This window comes from Mesoplodon densirostris, chromosome 11 (assembly GCF_025265405.1).
Source record: "Mesoplodon densirostris isolate mMesDen1 chromosome 11, mMesDen1 primary haplotype, whole genome shotgun sequence".
NCBI classification, from domain to species: Eukaryota; Metazoa; Chordata; class Mammalia; order Artiodactyla; family Ziphiidae; genus Mesoplodon; species Mesoplodon densirostris.
In genome coordinates, this window is record NC_082671.1 from 26,565,627 (window position 1) to 26,583,771 (window position 18,145).

Sequence of the window (18,145 nt, forward strand, 5' to 3'; positions counted from 1 at the left end):
AGAGGCCAGAGACACTTCTGTGGCGATAAGTTCTGTTTATAGAAGAATCCACCCACACAGACCTTCTAGATGTCATTCTCATTTCAACAGGACCAATCATGTTGTTTCTGTTAAAGCCAGAGGAAAATCTTTGCTTCGATAAAAGGTAAAAGATTAATGTTGGGAGGTAGTTAAGCCTGGACTTTTTCCCATGAATATCACTGGCTTATTTCATGAATGCTTTTTATGTAAGTGGAGCACTAGATAACTGATACAGCCAGGTTTGTGTTGCAGAGACAACACAGCATCAGCACCTTGAAAACGGCACAAAAAATAGTATAGTTAATATTGTTGGTGTCATTGAGTTCACATATCCCTAGAATGCTTCCACACATACATTCCAAGACTTTGTAACATATATAGCGTGTAAATTCTTTGATCTTAAGATCATATTGTTAGACGCTACTGCTGACTCAAACAATCTGGATCATGTGTCTGAGTCAAATTAAAGTGAAATATTTCTTATCAGATATTTCAAAAGCATATATGTACTTACATAACTGATGACCAAAATGGCCCTTTTTAAGAATGGCCTCATGGTAAGCAAGAAATTTCTATTGCGGCTTGCTGTCAGATACCTGAAACAGGAAAGAAAAAATATCTTAAATAAGTGTCAGAGTCTACCACAAATAATGTTTTCCTTTCAGTGTGAATAGATTAGCTCAAAAGAAGGCTGGAAAGGATCATAGCTAAGAGCACGGCTTCTGGAACCAGACCACGTGGGTTTCAATCCCCCAGCTCTGCTGTCTACTGTCTGGATGATCTTGGGCAAGTTTTCTAACATCTCTGCACATCTTTCTCACTTATAAAAGAGTGGAAAATAATAGTATCTACTTCACAGGAAAGTTGTGAAGAATAAGTGTGATAATATATGGAACACAACCTAACCGTAAACCAGTTAGCTATAAATATTACTATCCCATCTAATCCCAAATAACCCAGGTATTCTGGCAACTATATTGATTACACTAGTCACAGGGATGATCTTAAACAAAATAAGATTTAATTTGCCTACTGAATGTAATTTGAGAGGGACAATGTCTTCCAGCCACAAAGCTCACAAATGTCTTACCCCTAAAAAAAAGGATGCTAAGGTTTTATGAGGTTAAGTAATTTATCCAAGGTAACAAAGTTATTAAGTATTGGTGGTCAAACAGAGCCCACCCATATGCAATGGATAATTTCCTCATCTGCCTATGACCTTTGGAACCAAACTAGGTTACAAGACTGTCACTTCTAGAGGGGCAGCAACTTGTGTGGACCCTGCATCTCCCACAGTTCACCCACTTGTACTCATCCACATAGAAGACATGTGATTGGCTGGTTTTAATAACGACGATGAAAGGGAAGCAAGAGGCGATTGTCAACAAACTTCAGGAAACCCTAAAGTCCTTTTCACCTGCAGGCACATTTCTGTACAAAGTGTAGGGAAAAAAGTCAAACCGAACCACATAATCCAGCAAACATTTCCCACCTCACCCTTGTTTCCCCTGCCCTTTTTCATTTTTTTTCTTTTACTTTTTTAAGTCTAATTTTTCCTCAAAGGAATCCTCCCCCAGAAACTCTTTAAAAAATCTGCATTTGAATGTGGTGTCTTCACACAGCAAGGATGTTCTATAAGGAGAGAGATCCTTCTGAAGACCTGAGTGGGTTCGCAGCTCACAAAGGAACGTCTAACTTGACTGCTGACAAAATACATGCGGTTCCTGTTTTGTTACAGCTAAGTGCGTCCAAGTGGCACCGTAAGGAGGAGACAGTGTCCCTAAGAGGCAGGTCCCTTCCTTCTTGCTTCCCTTTTCTTCTTCCAAAACACAGTACACAGAGCCACCTCTTGGCAAGCTCTGGACTGGATCCACCCCCAAGCACTACCTTCAAATTCTTTCTTCTCCCTTAGCTCTCAAAAGAGAGCTTGGCAAGGAGTAAGGCCAGGAATACTGTCAGCTCTCAGGACGCAGGTGCAATCTTTTCTGTCCTGAAATGGGCTTGAGGGAGTTTACCACTTCCTGAAACTGCACAGGAGATTTTGTGTATGTCTGCATCTGTGCATTTCTTTGAGGCCAAGTCCTTGACTTTGATCTCCAGTGTCAGCTAGGTCTGTGATTCCAAAAAGTGAAAACACTGCTACGTGCATTTTCTCAGCTCCCCCTGTATCACCATCATTTTCAGGCCAACTCAACAAAGACCAACCCTGGATATTTCTGCTATTCCTTTACAGGATGTGGATAAGTGGCAGAAGGAAAGGAAAGGGAATGGCAGTGTGGGAAGGGAAAGGGGTGCAACACGTCTGAATGAAAAAGTCCTTCTTGGGTTGGTCTGCTTTTAGAAACTTCATTTCTCAGGTTCCCTCTGTTGCCTGTTTATTTTAACACGGTGGAAAACTTAGAAGTGGTTTCCCTTATATAAAACAAACCACAGGGTTTCAGATGTTAAACTTAGGTAATTCATATTTTGTTTCACTGAAAGCTCACTGTGATGGTTATTTCAGAGACATTTATAAAGTGTCGCTTTGTTTGCAAATTCTTCCTCCTTGAGAAGTTCTATTTCCTCAAAAAGTTCAGTTAAAGGTGTCAGATAAGTTACTCTTTAAATGTAGCATCCCAAAGCAATGAAAGCCTAGAATGACACAGAGAGCAGTGGTTGAAAAAAATGACCTCCTTTCAAGATTTCAATTTCCAGTCGTTGACCAAAAGTAAATGAGAAAATAAGCCAAAATGACATGCCCCCCTTTTTTGGTAAGCACTAGGTCAGAGGCTGAGATTACTAGCTCATACACAGAGCAGTCTAAGAGTTGAATTTTCTGCATCTTCTCCTCCTCCCCCTCCTACAATGAAATTGGACAGTGGAATTTTTCCCCCTTAGTCCATGATGTCTGTGAATTAGAAACAAACAACAACAAATAATAACAATAATAATAAAAATAGCAAATAATATGTGTCAGATACAAACGTAAGTGATGTAAATGTACTAATTTCTTTATAATTTCTTTGTAATTTCAACAATTCCTTGAGGAGAAACATTATAATTCCTTTTTTTTTTTTTGCGGTACGCGGGCCTCTCACTGTTGTGGCCTCTCCCGTTGCAGAGCACAGGCTCCAGACGCGCAGGCTCAACGGCCATGGCCCACGGGCCCAGCCGCTCCGTGGCATGTGGGATCTTCCTGGACCGGGGCACGAACCCATGTCCCCTGCATTGGCAGGCGGACTCTCAACCACTGCGCCGCCAGGGAAGCCTATAATTCCTTTTTAATAGAGGAGGACACTGAAAAACTAGAAGTAATACTTAACCATATTATCAGATTATCTCAGCTACTCATTTCAATCACAAGTTAATATAGCTGAGCATGACTTATAAACACAAGGATATGCAAATGCCATCACTGCTAATTTTCAACTTCAGTCAAATTCTCCATTGTTTTCCCTGCAAAGCCAGAGAACATGCCAACAACAAAACCAAACCACTGAGGAAACCACTAGAATGGGAAGCAAGGGTCCAGGGTTCTATTCTTGTGCTTCAAACTAATTTCTACTTGGTAGAAATCTACAGGAGCTTCATTTCCTTGCTATATCAATGACAGTTAGACTCAGTGGTTTCAGTGTCGCTCTCAGGTTCAAAATATTATGATCCTTGGATGTTCTCACCAACTGATGACATCAAAGATGCCAAATAAAAAAAAACATAGAAAAACCTACTGACATTTTTAAAAAGGAATGCCAAGCAATTAGGGTGAAACAAATACTAGTTGATCCCTCACTTTTAAGTAGACCCTTGAAATTTGCTGTTGCATATGAAAAAGATATTTTAACATTAGCTTGGGGTATCGGCATTACCATATTCTGCATTTTTAACAATTTTTTATTTTAGGCAAATAAAAGCAAGATCAAGATTATGCAAAATGAATTTCCTAACCTGTGCACCTCACACCCCAAGTTTTCTGACCCCAAATTTTCTAACTATTAACACCCACCTCCTTAGTTGATCATGTTCAAATACTCAGAGCTAACTGGGACTTCTCACTGAAGTTACCCGCCATAGATACTCGGTCCTCAAATGCCATTGAGAGGTCTTAGGTGAGACCAGGACAACCTGCCACCCGAAGTTGTAAGCAGCTTTTTTCAGGAAAGAGCTCTCTGCAGGAGGTCCCTTTTGTCTTGTCACTTTAGCAAAGCTATATTTTAACTAACCTCTGGCTGAAACCTTTCAAATCTTTTGATCACACAACACTCTGCCTAACCTGTTGGTTCTTTCCTTAGATCAAAGAAATAGAAATGAAGAATAAGTAATGAACAGATGACCAGATCTCTTCCTTAGCTTCCCCTTCAGTAATCTCATAAACAAACTGTGTGAACAAGATAAGCATCTAAGAAAAGATCACAGGGGGCCCACAGGCCTGCGCACAGTGGGGGATGGCAATGACTCTGACCCCCTATTTCAATGATTAACTGAGATTACTTCCCCTTTTTCCCTTTAAAAACTTTCAGGGCCACGCAGAACATTCAGAGATGGTTTTGGGACATAAGTCCACCTTTCCCCCAGATAACCAGCTTTCTGATTAAAGGAACTTTTCTGTCTCTACCAGCGCTTGTCTCTCATATCCGAGATCTGAATTCGGTAACAAAGTCACCAACCCTATAATCTTTTTTTTTTTAATTTAATTTATTTATTTTTATTTTTGGCTGTGTTGGGTCTTTGTTGCTGCACGCGGGCTTTTCTCTAGTTGCTGTGAGCAGGGGCTACTCTTCGTTGCGGTGTGCGGGCTTCTCATGGGGTGGCTTCTCTTGTTGCAGAGCACGGGCTCTAGGCACTCAGGCTTCAGTAGTTGTGGCTCACGGGCTCTAGAGTGCAGGCTCAGTAGCTGTGGCGCACGGGCTTAGTTGCTTTGCCACGTGTGCGATCTTCCCAGACCAGGGCTAGAACCTGTGTCCCCTGCATTGGCAGGCGGATTCTTAACCACTGTGCCACCAGGGAAGCCTCCAACCCCATGATCTTGAGGGTTAAATGAATGCTTATTATTTTAAATCACTGAACTTTAACACAGAATTATTGTGTTAATAGCTAATTGATACACACAGCAAGATGATCAATAAATGTTTAGGGACCCTAATAGAATTTTTAAAATATTTATCTGCCCCTACTCACCCTCTTTTCTTTATCTGTGTTTTCCTTACCCTCCAGTGCTAGACTGGGTACAAAATATGAACTCACTGCTTGGGGTTTGGACAGTGAGCTGAAAGATTCCTGGTGGATTAAATGAGAATAGTATATTAGACTATCCAGCCCTTCTCAGAAATCTGATAATTTTTGCCTTAATAACAGCTCCAGTGGCAAATATCTCAGCTACAAGTTATTACTATTTAATAATACACTAATAAATTGGGACTCACTGGTGGTCCAGTGGGTAAGACTCTGTACTCCCAATGCAGGGGACCCAGGGTTCAATCCCTGGTCGGGGAACTAGATCCCACATGCATGCCGCAACTGAGAGTCCGCATGCCGCAATGAAGATTCCACATGCTGCAACTAAGACCCGTCGCAGCCAAAATAAATAAATAAATTTAAAAAATCAATATACCAATAAATTATAGAAAGCTATATACAAAATTCCTTCTAGAACACCTGTCATACTAATTTAATTTCTCCTGATCTTTCAAGGTAGTAAAGAAAATTAACAAAGAGTCACATACTATGACCAAAAAAATAAAGAAAAATAATTTGAATTCAGGGCTTTAGAAAGCTCCCTGTAGGAGTTTAGAAATCCTGCTTCTCTTTGAAACAGAGAGAGAAAAGATCTCTCAGTTGACCAAAGTAGCAAAGACATAGCTCACATTAGAAAAGATGAAAAGATTAACAGAAACAACAAAAGAAATTTAAGTGTCTCCGGTTTCTCTCTTTGATTGCACTCTTCTTGAACCCACAAAGTGCCTCACCTAAATTGCAATAACCAGTGGCATTCTATAGAGGAGCTGAACTACTTTTGATGTCTTCTTTGATATTCAAATGCAGATTCCAAAGGGAAGGAGCTGTTTTAAGACAAAATGAATTTCTAAATTCAATCTACTCAGAAACCCAAAGTGACTTTCAGTACCCCATTCTGTGGCTCTGGTAACATTTCGTCTTGAAAATTTAAACTCAACTCAGCAAGTTACTTGCAAAGAAATATTTACTTAGATTATCACACATAGAATAGTGGAAATAAAGACAGAGAAGGCAAAGGGGGATATGATTTCAGTTCTTTTAACCATTCTGAAAATCAGAGTTAGAAATGGAAGGGATCGAAAGAGCTCAGGTAGTTTTACAGGTGAAAAGAAAAAAAGGCCAAAAATGTTATTTAACTTGCAAAAGGTCACGTTCCTTTAGTGTCAAAGGTCAATGAGTTCAGGCTTCATTAATTTAGTCAGAGGGGCTAATTTATAGTCCTGCTGCAATGAATTTAGTCGGAGGTACCAATTCTTATTCTTTCTATATGTAAACCAAAAATTCAGTTTTGGTGATTATCACTCTTGCTTGTCATTAAAGTAGCAGGTTAGTTTCAATTCATTAATAATAGGGGATACTTAATGCATTTAATATATCTCAGTCACTGTGCTAAGTGCTTTACCTTTTAAATCTCATTTAATTCTCATACCAGAGCTGTGAGTCCATACTTGTCCCCACCTTGTTAATGAGGCTGAAGGAGGTACTCACTCAGGACCTCGAAGCTGGCAAGTGGCAGAGGTGAGACCCAAACCCGAATCCACAGCACCCACTACTCGATACATAAAAGTAAAATGGAGTTGCTTTATTCAGTACACTTTCAACATGGATTATTTATTAAATGGCATTTCTGCTTGGTAACAACACAGTGACTTCTACTTAATTAAAAATGATAAAGTTCATCTGTATCAGTTAGTACCGATCTACAATAAAACCTCTAATAAAAACTTTTCATACCAATGAATGGGCTGAGGCAGTGCACAATTCTTGAGGCGTCTTTTAAGATGTATCCATTTCAACGTTAATGTACATAGTGATTGCCGCAGGTCGAAATGCAAACTCCATGTACAGTGGGTTGATTCAGAAATTCTAAATGAGAAGAGATGGCTACAAGGAGAAGGTGAGCAGGATTAGGAGGGTGTGACTGCACCGTGATATGATCAGCCAGCCCCACAGGGAGGAGCAGCAAGCAGAAACAGAGGGAGATAAGGATGCTCCAAGAGAGGGACAACGAAGCTGACACCTGAGGAAGAGGAGGAGTGAATTGGGCGAGGAGAAAACGTGAAAAACACATATACAGAGGCCTAGGATTGAGAGTTGGGAAGCAGGATGAGGAAGGGAGAGACGGTCATCTAGCTGCAGGATTTAATAGTGGCAGAAGGCTGAGCGGGGAGGCTGGAGAGGCAGGCTGGGGCCACGTTACCATGGTCCGTCACATCCCACTGTGGAGTCTGGGCTTTGTTCTGATGGCTGTGAGCAGTCAGTGAAGGGCTTGAGGCAGAGAGGACCCCATCTGATTTCCAGAAGTGGGGCATCAGTGCTGTATGGCACTGGTACCGTGTCCACACTGAGGTCCATAACAAAGAGCAAAGGGCCCAGAAGTCCAAAGGGGAACATGGTGGACAGAACTTATTCTGGAAGTTTCTGAGATATGAGATTTAGAAACAGATGAGAGGTTCTAGTCCAAGTAGGTGGAGAGACCTTTTCATAAGGATAAATAAGAAAAGCTTGTGTTGTTATGTCTATTTAGCAGTATGATTTAGGTGTTAAGTTTCTTCTTAACATACTTTAATTTTATGTTAATTGGTCATTAATTTAGTGCATGTATAAAATCTTTCTACTAACCAGAATATTTAATTTGCCAAAATAGGAACGTATCACAAGAAGATGCATATTATGTATTTGTCTGGCATTTTCTATGTCAAAGGGCTTTTCAACCCAGTCTAACATTTAATCCTCCAAAGATCCACATGAGGTTGCCAGACAGACAGCGCTGGCCTCATCTTGCAGATCCAGACCTAGTGAGCAGTGAATCCAAACCAGAACTGACTTTTCTGATGCCCGACTGCATGCCTTTTAACTGTCTCCTCTCCAAGGATGCTGAAAGACAGCACTTGCTATGGGTTCTCCCTTATGCCCATCAGTCCAAACTTGTACACCAGAGTCTCTAAGAAACCCATGGAAATGAAATCACTGCTATTTGCAATACATATTTGTGCAGATACACAAGTAAACTTTTGCACTAAGAAAGAGATGAAAAACAAAATATAATCACACCTTCTGATTTTATCCCCTTTATTGGGATAAGTGGGCTGAGAAATTCAAGTACAGCTAAGCTAGTGAAAAAGAGTATTTGATATTGGATTGTCCTGGTGAACTGAAGAAACACACATTCTGTTAACAATAATAACAATAACAGTAGTGAAAGTTTTTTGTGCCCCTGGCACAGTTCTTATGTGTATAATCCTTAGCACAGTCCTATAAGATGTACACTCTTAGTATCTTCCTCTTACAAGGGGAAAACTGAGGCATTAATGGTCAAGTAACTTGTCCCAAGGTCCCACAGGTAGTAAGCCAGAAGTGTCAGAATATAAAACCACCCCGTGCTCTTAACCATCAGTGCTCTGCTATCTTTCAATCACTGCCAACTAAATCTGTTTTCAACTTCCAGGAAGATGATTACATTTCAAATACTACTCTCAGAAGTACAAACGTATCAATAACATGTTTTAAAGGATGTTAATTCAGGATACCAGAAAATACCTGATCAATTCAGGAAATGAACAAAAAGGCTGCTACAACTACATCACTGTGAAAAACAACAAGCTATTCCAACAACAGTATTTAATTTTTTTATTATATGTTTCAGGTTACTGCATTATAGTTCAACATCTGTATACACTACAGAGTAATCACCACCACAAGTCTAGTTATCATCCATCACTACACAGTTGACCCCTATCAGCCATTTCCCCCACACTCCAACTCCTCCTCCTCTGGTAACTATTAATCTGTTCTCTGTATCTATAAGTTTTTGTTTTTTGTTTGTTCGTTTTTTTTTTTTAATTCCACATATGAGTGAAATCATACATTACTTATCTTTCTCTGTCTGATTTATTTCACTTAGCAAAATACCCTCAAGGTCCAAATGGCAGGATTTCATTCTTTTTAATGACTGAGGAGTATTTGATGGATGCTTTGGCTGTTTCCATATTTTGGTTATTGTAAATAATGCTGCAATGAATGGAGGGGTGCCGAAATCTTTTTGAATTAATATTTTGTGATATTCAGATAAATATCCAGAAGTGGAATAGGTGGTTCATATAGTATTAATAGTTCTACTTAATTATTTTGAGGAATCTCCATACTGTTTTGTACAGGGGCTGCACCAATTTACAGACCCACCAATAGTGTACAGCAGTTCCCTTTTTTCCACATCCTCTACATTTGTTATATCTTGTCTTTTTGATATGTCATTCTAACAGGTGTAAGGTGATATCCCATTGTGGTTTTGATTCACATTTCCCTGATAATTAGTGATGTTGAACATTTTTCCATATGCCTGTTGGTCATCTGTAGTCTTCTTGAGCAAAATGTCAATTCAGATCCTCTGCCTAATTTTTAATTGGGTCATTTGTTTTCTTGTTGTGTTTTATGAGTTCTTAATATATCTTGGATATTAACTCCTTATTGGATATATAATTTGCAAATATCTTCTCCCATTCAGTATGTTGCCTATTTGTTTTTATGATAGTTTCTTTTACTGTGCAAAAGCTTTTCACTTGATGTAGTCCTGTTTTTTTTTGTTGTTGTTGTTTATTTTTTATCATGCCTTTGGAATCATATCATAAAACATATCATAATCAAAAAAACATTGTTAAGATCAAAGTCAATGAAGTTACTGCCTACATTTTCTTCTGGGAATTTTATGGTTTCAGGTCTTATATTCAAGTCTTTAATCCACTTTGACCTAATTTCTGTGCATGGTGTAAGATAATGGTCTGATCTGATTCTTTTGCATCAGTTTTCCCAACACCATTTATTGAAGAGACTGTCCTTTCTTCATTGTATGTTCTTTGCTCTCTGTTGTATAGTAATTGTCCATAGATGAGTGGGTTTATTCCTTGACTCTCAGTTCTGTTCCATTGATATATGTGTCTGTATTTGTGCCAGTACCATACTGCTTTGATTACAATAGCTTTGTAGTATAGCTTGAAATCAGGATGTGTGGCACCTCCAGCTTCGTTCTTCTTTCTCAAGATTGTTTTGGCTGACAGAGGTCTTTTGGTTTCCATACAAATTTTAGAATTAGTTTTTCTAGTTCGGTGAAATATGCCATTGAAATATTGACAGGGATTGCACTAAATCTGTAGATTGCTTTGGGTAGTACAGACACTTTAACAATATTAATTCTTCCAATCCCTGAACATGAACTATCTTTCCATTTTTTGTATCTTCTTCAATTTCTTTCATCAGTATCTTACAGTTTTCAGTGTACAGGTCTTGTATATCCTTGGTTAAATTTATTCCTAAGTATTTAATTTTTTGATGCAATTGTAAATAGAATTGTTTTCTTAATTTCTCTTTCTCATAGTTCATTATTAGTATATAAAAAGACCACCGATTTCTTTTTTTTTTTTTTTTTTTTTTTTTTTTGCGGTATGCGGGCCTCTCACTGTTGTGGCCTCCCCCGTTGCGGAGCACAGGCTCCGGACGCGCAGGCTCCGGACGTGCAGGCTCAGCGGCCATGGCTCACGGGCCCAGCCGCTCCGCGGCATATGGGATCCTCCCAGACCGGGGCACGAACCCGTATCCCCTGCATCGGCAGGCGGACTCTCAACCACTTGCGCCACCAGGGAGGCCCAAGACCACCGATTTCTGTACATTGATTTTGAATCCTGTAACTTTACTGAATTCATTTATTAGTTCTAACAGTTTTTTGGTGTAGTCTAGGATTTTCTATATATAGTATCATATCATCTGCAAATAGTGACAGATTTACTTCTTCCTTTCCAAATTGGATGCCTTTTATTTCTTTTTCCTTATATAACTGCTGTGGCTAGGACTTCCAATACTATGTTGAATAAAAGCAGCAACAGTGGGCATCCTTGTTTTGTTCCTGATCTTAGAGGAAACACTCAGCTTTTCACTGTTGAGTATGATGTTAGCTGTGGATTTGTCATATATGGTCTTTATTATGTTGAAGAACATTCCCTCTATACCCACTTTGTTGAAAGATTTTATCATAAATGGATATTGAATTTTGCCAAATGTTTTTTCTTCAACTAATGAGACAATCATATGATTTTTATCCTTCATTTTGTTAATGTAGTGTATCATGTTGACTGGTTTGCAGGTGTTGAATGATCCTTGCTTCCTTAGAATAAATCCCACTTTATCATGGTGTATGATCCTTTTAATATAGTGTTGGATTTGGTTTGTTAATATTTTGTTGAGGAGTTTTCCATCTATGTTCATCAAGGATATTGGCCTGTAATTTTCTTTTTTTGTGATGTCATTGTCTGTTTTTGGAATCAGGATAATGCTGCCTCTGTAAAATGCATTTGGAAGGTTTTCCACCTTTTCAATTTTTTTGGAAGAATTTGAGAATAGGTATTACATTTTCTTTAAATGTATTATACAATTTTCCAGTGAAGCTGTCTGGTCCTGGGCTTATGTTTGTTAGAAGCTTTTTTTTTTTTTTTTTTTTTTTTGCGGTACGTGGGCCTCTCACTGTTGTGGCCTCTCCCGTTGCGGAGCAGGCTCCAGACACACAGGCTCAGCGGCCATGGCTCACAGGCCCAGCCGCTCCGCGGCATGTGGGATCCTCCCGGACCAGGGCATGAACCCGTGTCCCCTGCATCGGCAGGAGGACTCTCAACCACTGCGCCACCAGGAGAGCCCTGTTAGAAGCTTTTTGATTACTGTTTCAATCTCCTTATTAGGTAATGGGTCTATTCAGATTTTCTATTTCTCCATGATTCAGTCTAAGAAGACTGTAGTTTCTAGAAATTTATCCATTTTTTTCTACTTTGTCTTATTTGTTGGTGTATGATTGTTTATAGCAGTCTCTTATGACCCTTTGCATTTCTGTGATATCAGTTGTAACTTCCCTTTCATTTCTGATTTTATTTATCTGAGCCCTCTCTCTTTTTCTTGGTTAGTCTAGCTAATGGCTTGATTTGGTTTATCTTTTCAAAATATCTTTGTTTTGTTCATTTTTTCTATTTTTTAAGTCTCTATTTCATTTATTTCCACTCTGATCTTTATTATTTCGTTTCTTATACTAATTTTGGGCTTCATTTGTTCTTCTTTTTCTAGCTCCCTTAGGTGTAAAGTTAGACTGTTTGCTTGGCATTTTTTCTTGTTTCTTGAGGCCTGTATTGCTATGAACTGTCCTCTCAGAACCGCTTTTGCTACAACCCATAGATTTTGATATGTTGAATTTCTGTTTTCATTTGTCTCTAGGCTTCTTATTTCTCCTTTGATTTCCTTGATGACCTGTTGGTTATTCAGTAGCATGTTGTTTAATCTCCACATTTGTAATTTTTTCCGTTTTTTTCTTGTGATTGATTTCTAATTTCATACCATTGTGGTTGGAGAAGATGCTTCATATGATCTCAATCTTCTTGAATTTATTTAGACTTGTTTTGTTACCTAAAATGTAATCTCTCTTAGAGAATCTTCCATACGCACTTGATAAGAATCTACTCTGCTGCTTTTGGATGGAATATTCTCATATATACCTAATTAAGTCAGTGTGGTTTAATGTATCATTTCATTTGATGTTTATTGATTTTCTGTCTGGATGATCTATCAATTAATATAAGTGGAGTGTTAAAGTCCCCTACTACTACTATTGTATTGCTTTCAATTTCTCCCTTGAGTCTGTTAATATTAGCTTTATATATCATGGTGTCCTTCTGTTGGGTGCATATACATTTATAAATGTTATACCTTCCCATTCAAGGGAGGTCCCCTATGTAGGCTATGTGCCCTCTAGTTGACATGGGGCCATGGCTGCTGCTGTGGTATGCTGGTGGGTGGGGCTGGCCTCCACAACAGTTCTAGGGCCTGGCAGGCTATGAGGCTCGGCTGAGGGTGCAGGGGCATGTGCGGCTCTCAGAAAGACATGTGTACTGGTGCTAACAGGTTAGATGGAGATTTCCAAAATGGCACCTGCCAGTGCCAGAATTAGCAAGGTAGCCTGAGGTCATAAACATGATCCCCACCATTGTCTCAGTTCCTGGGGAGGATCCCTCTCCAGCAGATGCTTCAAGACTAGTAAGTGGGTCCCCTTCACCTATGCCCCATGCATTTTTTTAATACAGTGTTTTTATACTGGTTTTTGGTTAGAGTGAGTCTACATGTAAGCCCTTTAAAAGCAGGTTTCCATCCCCTGTAGCTCTATGGCTTTCCTGGATGTCTTCCCCGTTGGCTTTCAAAGCCAGGTGTTTTGGGGCCTCATCTCTCCTGTGCAGAATTACAGGGTTGGGGTGCCTGACGTGGAGCTTGGATCCCTTTCTCCTCAGGGAAAGGATCCATACCTTTATGCTCCTTCCGATTGTGCATTGTTGCAGCTGGGGTGTGGCTTTTTCTTTGGCAAGATTTTATCTCTGTTTCTCCTACCCATCTCAATGCTATCCTTCCACCCTTTGTTGTAGAGACTCTGTTCATCAAGTTTTCTGGTCCTATTCAGAGGGAATTATTCCACATGTAGCTATAGATTTGTTGTGTCCATGAGAGGAGGTGAGTTCAGGATCTTCCAATGCTGCTATCTTAAACCCTCTCCCCAGCAATATTCAATTTAACAAGCAAACTATTGAATATTAGAAGCAACATATGAAAGGATTAAATGCATACATTTAAAATTTAAATAACAGCGAACATTTATTAGGTGCATAACATAGGCCAGAAACTGTTCTAAGCACATGCATTAACTCTTTAAACACGCACACACCACCACCAACAACAAATAACAACTATGAAGCAGGTGTTATAGCTATTCTCATTTTATAGATGGGGAAACTGAGGCATAAAGAAGTGAATGAACTTGCCTGAGATCATAAGGCCAGTAATTAGCAGAACTGGGGCTTGAACCTATGCACCTGGTTCCCTAGGCCATGTCTCAATGCTACACCAACCTTTCTGTACTTTTTTAACAGCCCCAAGGAGCAGTTCACTTGATAAAGGACTACAGGAGTTCAGAAAAGGAAGAAATCAACATGGGCTGGAAAAGGAAGGGAGGATGCAGGGAATAGGCGAGACTCGACCTGGGCCTAGAGGGACAAAAGATGGGAGAGCAGGGGAAGCCAGAAGGGGCTAAGAGCAGGGGTGCCCATATTGCTGCACAGGGACTGTAGTGAGTACAGCCTGCCCTGGGCAATGAGGGCTCCCTGCAAACACAGCAAAGGAGCCGCTACTCCTGTACTTGGAGCACTCCTCAGTGTTTCACAGTCAAGTGCCTGAAATCTGAATGCAGAAAAGTTAAATTGAAACTATAAAACCCTGATGGCTTGAACAGCAGTAGAATATACCTAAATATGATTGATGTTGATTCCATCTGCCTTTTGCTCAGCCACATGTGGGCAAAGCAATCTCACCCAGGCAGCTACCTTTTCCCTAAGCTTCCTCACCTGGTGTCACCCTTGTCATTAGGGCTCTTTAAGTACCTGGAGCAGGACTGCCTCTCCCCACAGTCCCAACTCTGACCTGCTCCCTAGGTACCCAGGACATAGACTGGGCCACCACTGCTAGTGGGAGAGGTCATCTTGTGTTACAGGTCAGCATCCTTTCTTGGTCTCTCCTCCACTGTTGCATCCATGTAGAACAGAGGCCAGGCTGGCCCAGCTAGGTCTCTCTCTATCCCACTTTCATGCTTGTAACTGGGAGAGGAACTTAGGCTGGGGTCTGTGCTACAGATCCAGGCAGCTTAGATTTAGGGCAGGGAGAGGAGAAAGTCTCACTTAAACCTTTACAAAGCCACTTTCTCCAATCCAGCTTTCAATCTAAGGCCTTGCATAGCCTACTCATCACCCCCCACCCCCATCCTCACGCACACTGTAGCAACTCGTAACAACAGACAGTAAATCCAGAAGCTCCCAAGCACACATGGTTCCATTCATTGAGTTCATGTAGAGGCCAAGGAGGACATCTGGCAGACTGGGCTTCCTGCAGACCATGGCTACTCCTGAAATAAATAACCTCCTGCAGCATTGCCCTTGCTGTGGTCAAAGGCCTGCAGCAGAGTAAGTGGTCTAAGGAAACACAGCACCATTCACAGGGACATAAGCAGTGGCGACACAGGAGAAGAGAAACAAACATCCAGAGACATCCCATTTCCCTGGCTCCAACCCCTAAAGCCCTTTATATTTAAGTCAAGGAGGACTGACTATCGGAGCTACAAGGACCAGAAAGTTGGGGGTCAGTCATTCCTGCGCGATTTTGGCAAACAGTTTTAAAATTCACTTTTCCTACAAGAATCTTACTTTGGGGGATTCGAGTTTTATTTCCCTTGGAACTCCATTTTTTACATTGAGAATAATGTACGTTAGGACGTTTACTAAAAATTCAAAACTTTTAATACTTCAACTCTGGGCATTCTGGTTTTGTTCTTAAATTCCAAAGCTCATGCATACTGAAAGTTCCTGAGGAAACAGCTATAACGAAGATTTCACAGTAAAAACAAGAATCACAGTGGTTCTTAGCACAGAGTACACATAACATAGAGACAACCATTAGTCATATAATTGTCAGAGTTTTAATGTTTGCATATAATGTCTATTGTTATTGCATAACAATATAACTATTATTGCATAATAGTTAGGAATCCATAGTAATTGTCTATATTTTTTTCAAATGCATATTTCTTTGGGTTACATAATTTTTAAAACTTTCTGCTAATTTCCTTCTAGACCTAAGGGTTACATTTTAAAACATACTATAAAAAGCCTAAGTAGAAAAGTTGCCAAACGAACTAGAACTTTCAGTCCCTGTCATATTATTCATATATATATTCACATATTTAATTATATTTATTTATACTTTGCTTATATGTTCCAAACTAAACATTTAGAAAATACTGTTACAATATCACAGTTTGCTAAGTTTTTATTATCTCTGTATATGATGCCTTGTTTGCCAGGTGAAATCTCTATGGGTCCCTCATCCTAAGCTCTCAAATTATGGCTCCCTTGATATACAGGGGATGCTGGACATGGTGAACCTGGGAGACGAGGCAAGCCCGTTAATCTCCCTTGGTCTCGGGAACCTCAGCCATAAAATGGTCATCATAATTTCTACCTTACAAGGTTGTTGAAAGGATTTCAATGAGGTGAGGTATGTAAGGTGGTCAAAACAGTGCCCAGTTCATAAAGGCACCCAAAATAGCCATCTTTATAATAGTGACCACAATCCAGCTGAAAATGCTTAAACCCTATGGCTTATCCTTCATGGCCACAAAACAAAAAAATGTGAAGCTCAGCTAGGATACGGATGGAAAAAGGGTTTCATTTCTCTCAAGTTCTATCAGCTCCCTCCTTCCTGGAAGGAGAAGGGAAAGAAACATAATATTTTCCTAGAAGACCAAGCTTTCATTTGGCTTTTGGCATTCTTCTTGTTCATGGAGCTCCTTTAATTCAGCTTGGATACTGAAGTCAGATGCTCAAATGCAGGTTGTTCTTGCGCGAGCGAGCTGACTGAGGAGTGGAATTGAGGGGACGAAAAGGGCTGAAATCCAGCTCATGCGCCAATCAACAACCGTGCGCCCCGGTGCTGGCTGCATCTGCCCTGAGGAAGGGGGCCTTTCTCCTAATTCACCCCAAAGGGCAAAAGGTGCCCTGGCCCAAACATCAACCACCCACCATGCCTCGTGCCCACACAGCTTTTTCCCCTTCATATAAGTTCCGCTACAGGCCAACAGCAGCCCTGATCCATTATTATTTAATACCCACCAGACAGCTCCATTGTCCTAATTACTTCCAGAGCCACTTGTTTAATCTAGTTTCCATTTCCTTTGCAGCCAATTTCATTTTCTCACTGACATGCTATATTTCCAATCACCAAACCATGTGCAAAGTCACTTAATGTTCAATTAAAGAATAGTGCTTCTTTCTGTCTTAAATCAGCTGAGTTTCCTTTGCAGATTCAGCCTAGTATTTTGCACAGAAGGCATTTAATTCATCAAAATGAAATTTTAAAAATCCTAATCATGTAAGTCTTAACACTCCCTTTACAAACCCCACTGATATCAGGGCCTAATTTGAGACAGCTATTTTAACAAATGCATTTTTCCTGTCCTAAACTAAACTTAAGCCCAACTAAAAGTCCTCTGAACATTGTCTAGTCTGAAGTTTCCCGAGCCTAGAGATTTCCATACACGAGTCTGGACTGACATCAAGTGTGACCAACCAGTCCAGTCTTCCTAGTACTGAGGAGCTTGCTGGGACATGGGACTTCCAGTGCTCAAACTGGGAATGTCCTGGGAAAACCAGGAGGAGAAGGTCACCCTGTATGCCATCCTCTAGCAGGTTAGTGGAGTGCAGCAGAATAAAATGTTAAGGAGTAACCAAACCATAAATTCTGCAAAATTAGTTTTTTTCTCCCTGCTATAGACACACATACACTCTCTTAATCCATGACTTGCTGTTCCTTATGAGTGAGAGTTTAACCAAAAACAAGTGTTTCTCTGCTGGAAGATATCTACTAATTGGTTGAGCTTGTTAATTCTGGAAACATGAGAACTAGAATTTTCTCATCCATATTTTCTAGCTGTGGGACAAATCTTTTCTACTTGGATAAGCCAATATAAGGTATTCTTTACAGTATCATTTTGTTAAAACAACAAAAAGAAGAAGGGAGAGCAGGAAGCAACAAGTGTTTGCTTCATTAGCTAGAAGACAACCACTAAACAACCACTAAACAACAACCACTAAAACTGTACCGAGTCCCCTACATGTGCAATCAATGGAACTGTAACGACTGTATTTCCTGGACTATAAAGCTGCCTGGTTGATTGTAGTAGAGGTTGATATTTTAAAGCTAAATTCAAATCAAGCTTACACCAGAAATTAAAAAGAATTTGACAATCTTGATTTTAAAATACCCCATATCTATACATGGTACCTAAAATGATCAA

General features: G+C 40.0%; 1 protein-coding gene across 4 annotated transcripts in view; it reads right to left on the bottom strand.

Annotated features, from left to right (window-relative positions):
* Nucleotides 1–18,145, bottom strand: part of TMTC1 (transmembrane O-mannosyltransferase targeting cadherins 1) — a 272,198-nt gene that overhangs the window by 138,078 nt on the left and 115,975 nt on the right. For all 4 annotated transcript variants that reach the window (XM_060113162.1, XM_060113160.1, XM_060113161.1 and 1 more), the window contains one exon: nucleotides 536–617. In XM_060113162.1, the coding sequence (XP_059969145.1) occupies nucleotides 536–617 (82 nt within the window). The remainder of the gene's footprint in view (nucleotides 1–535; nucleotides 618–18,145) is intronic.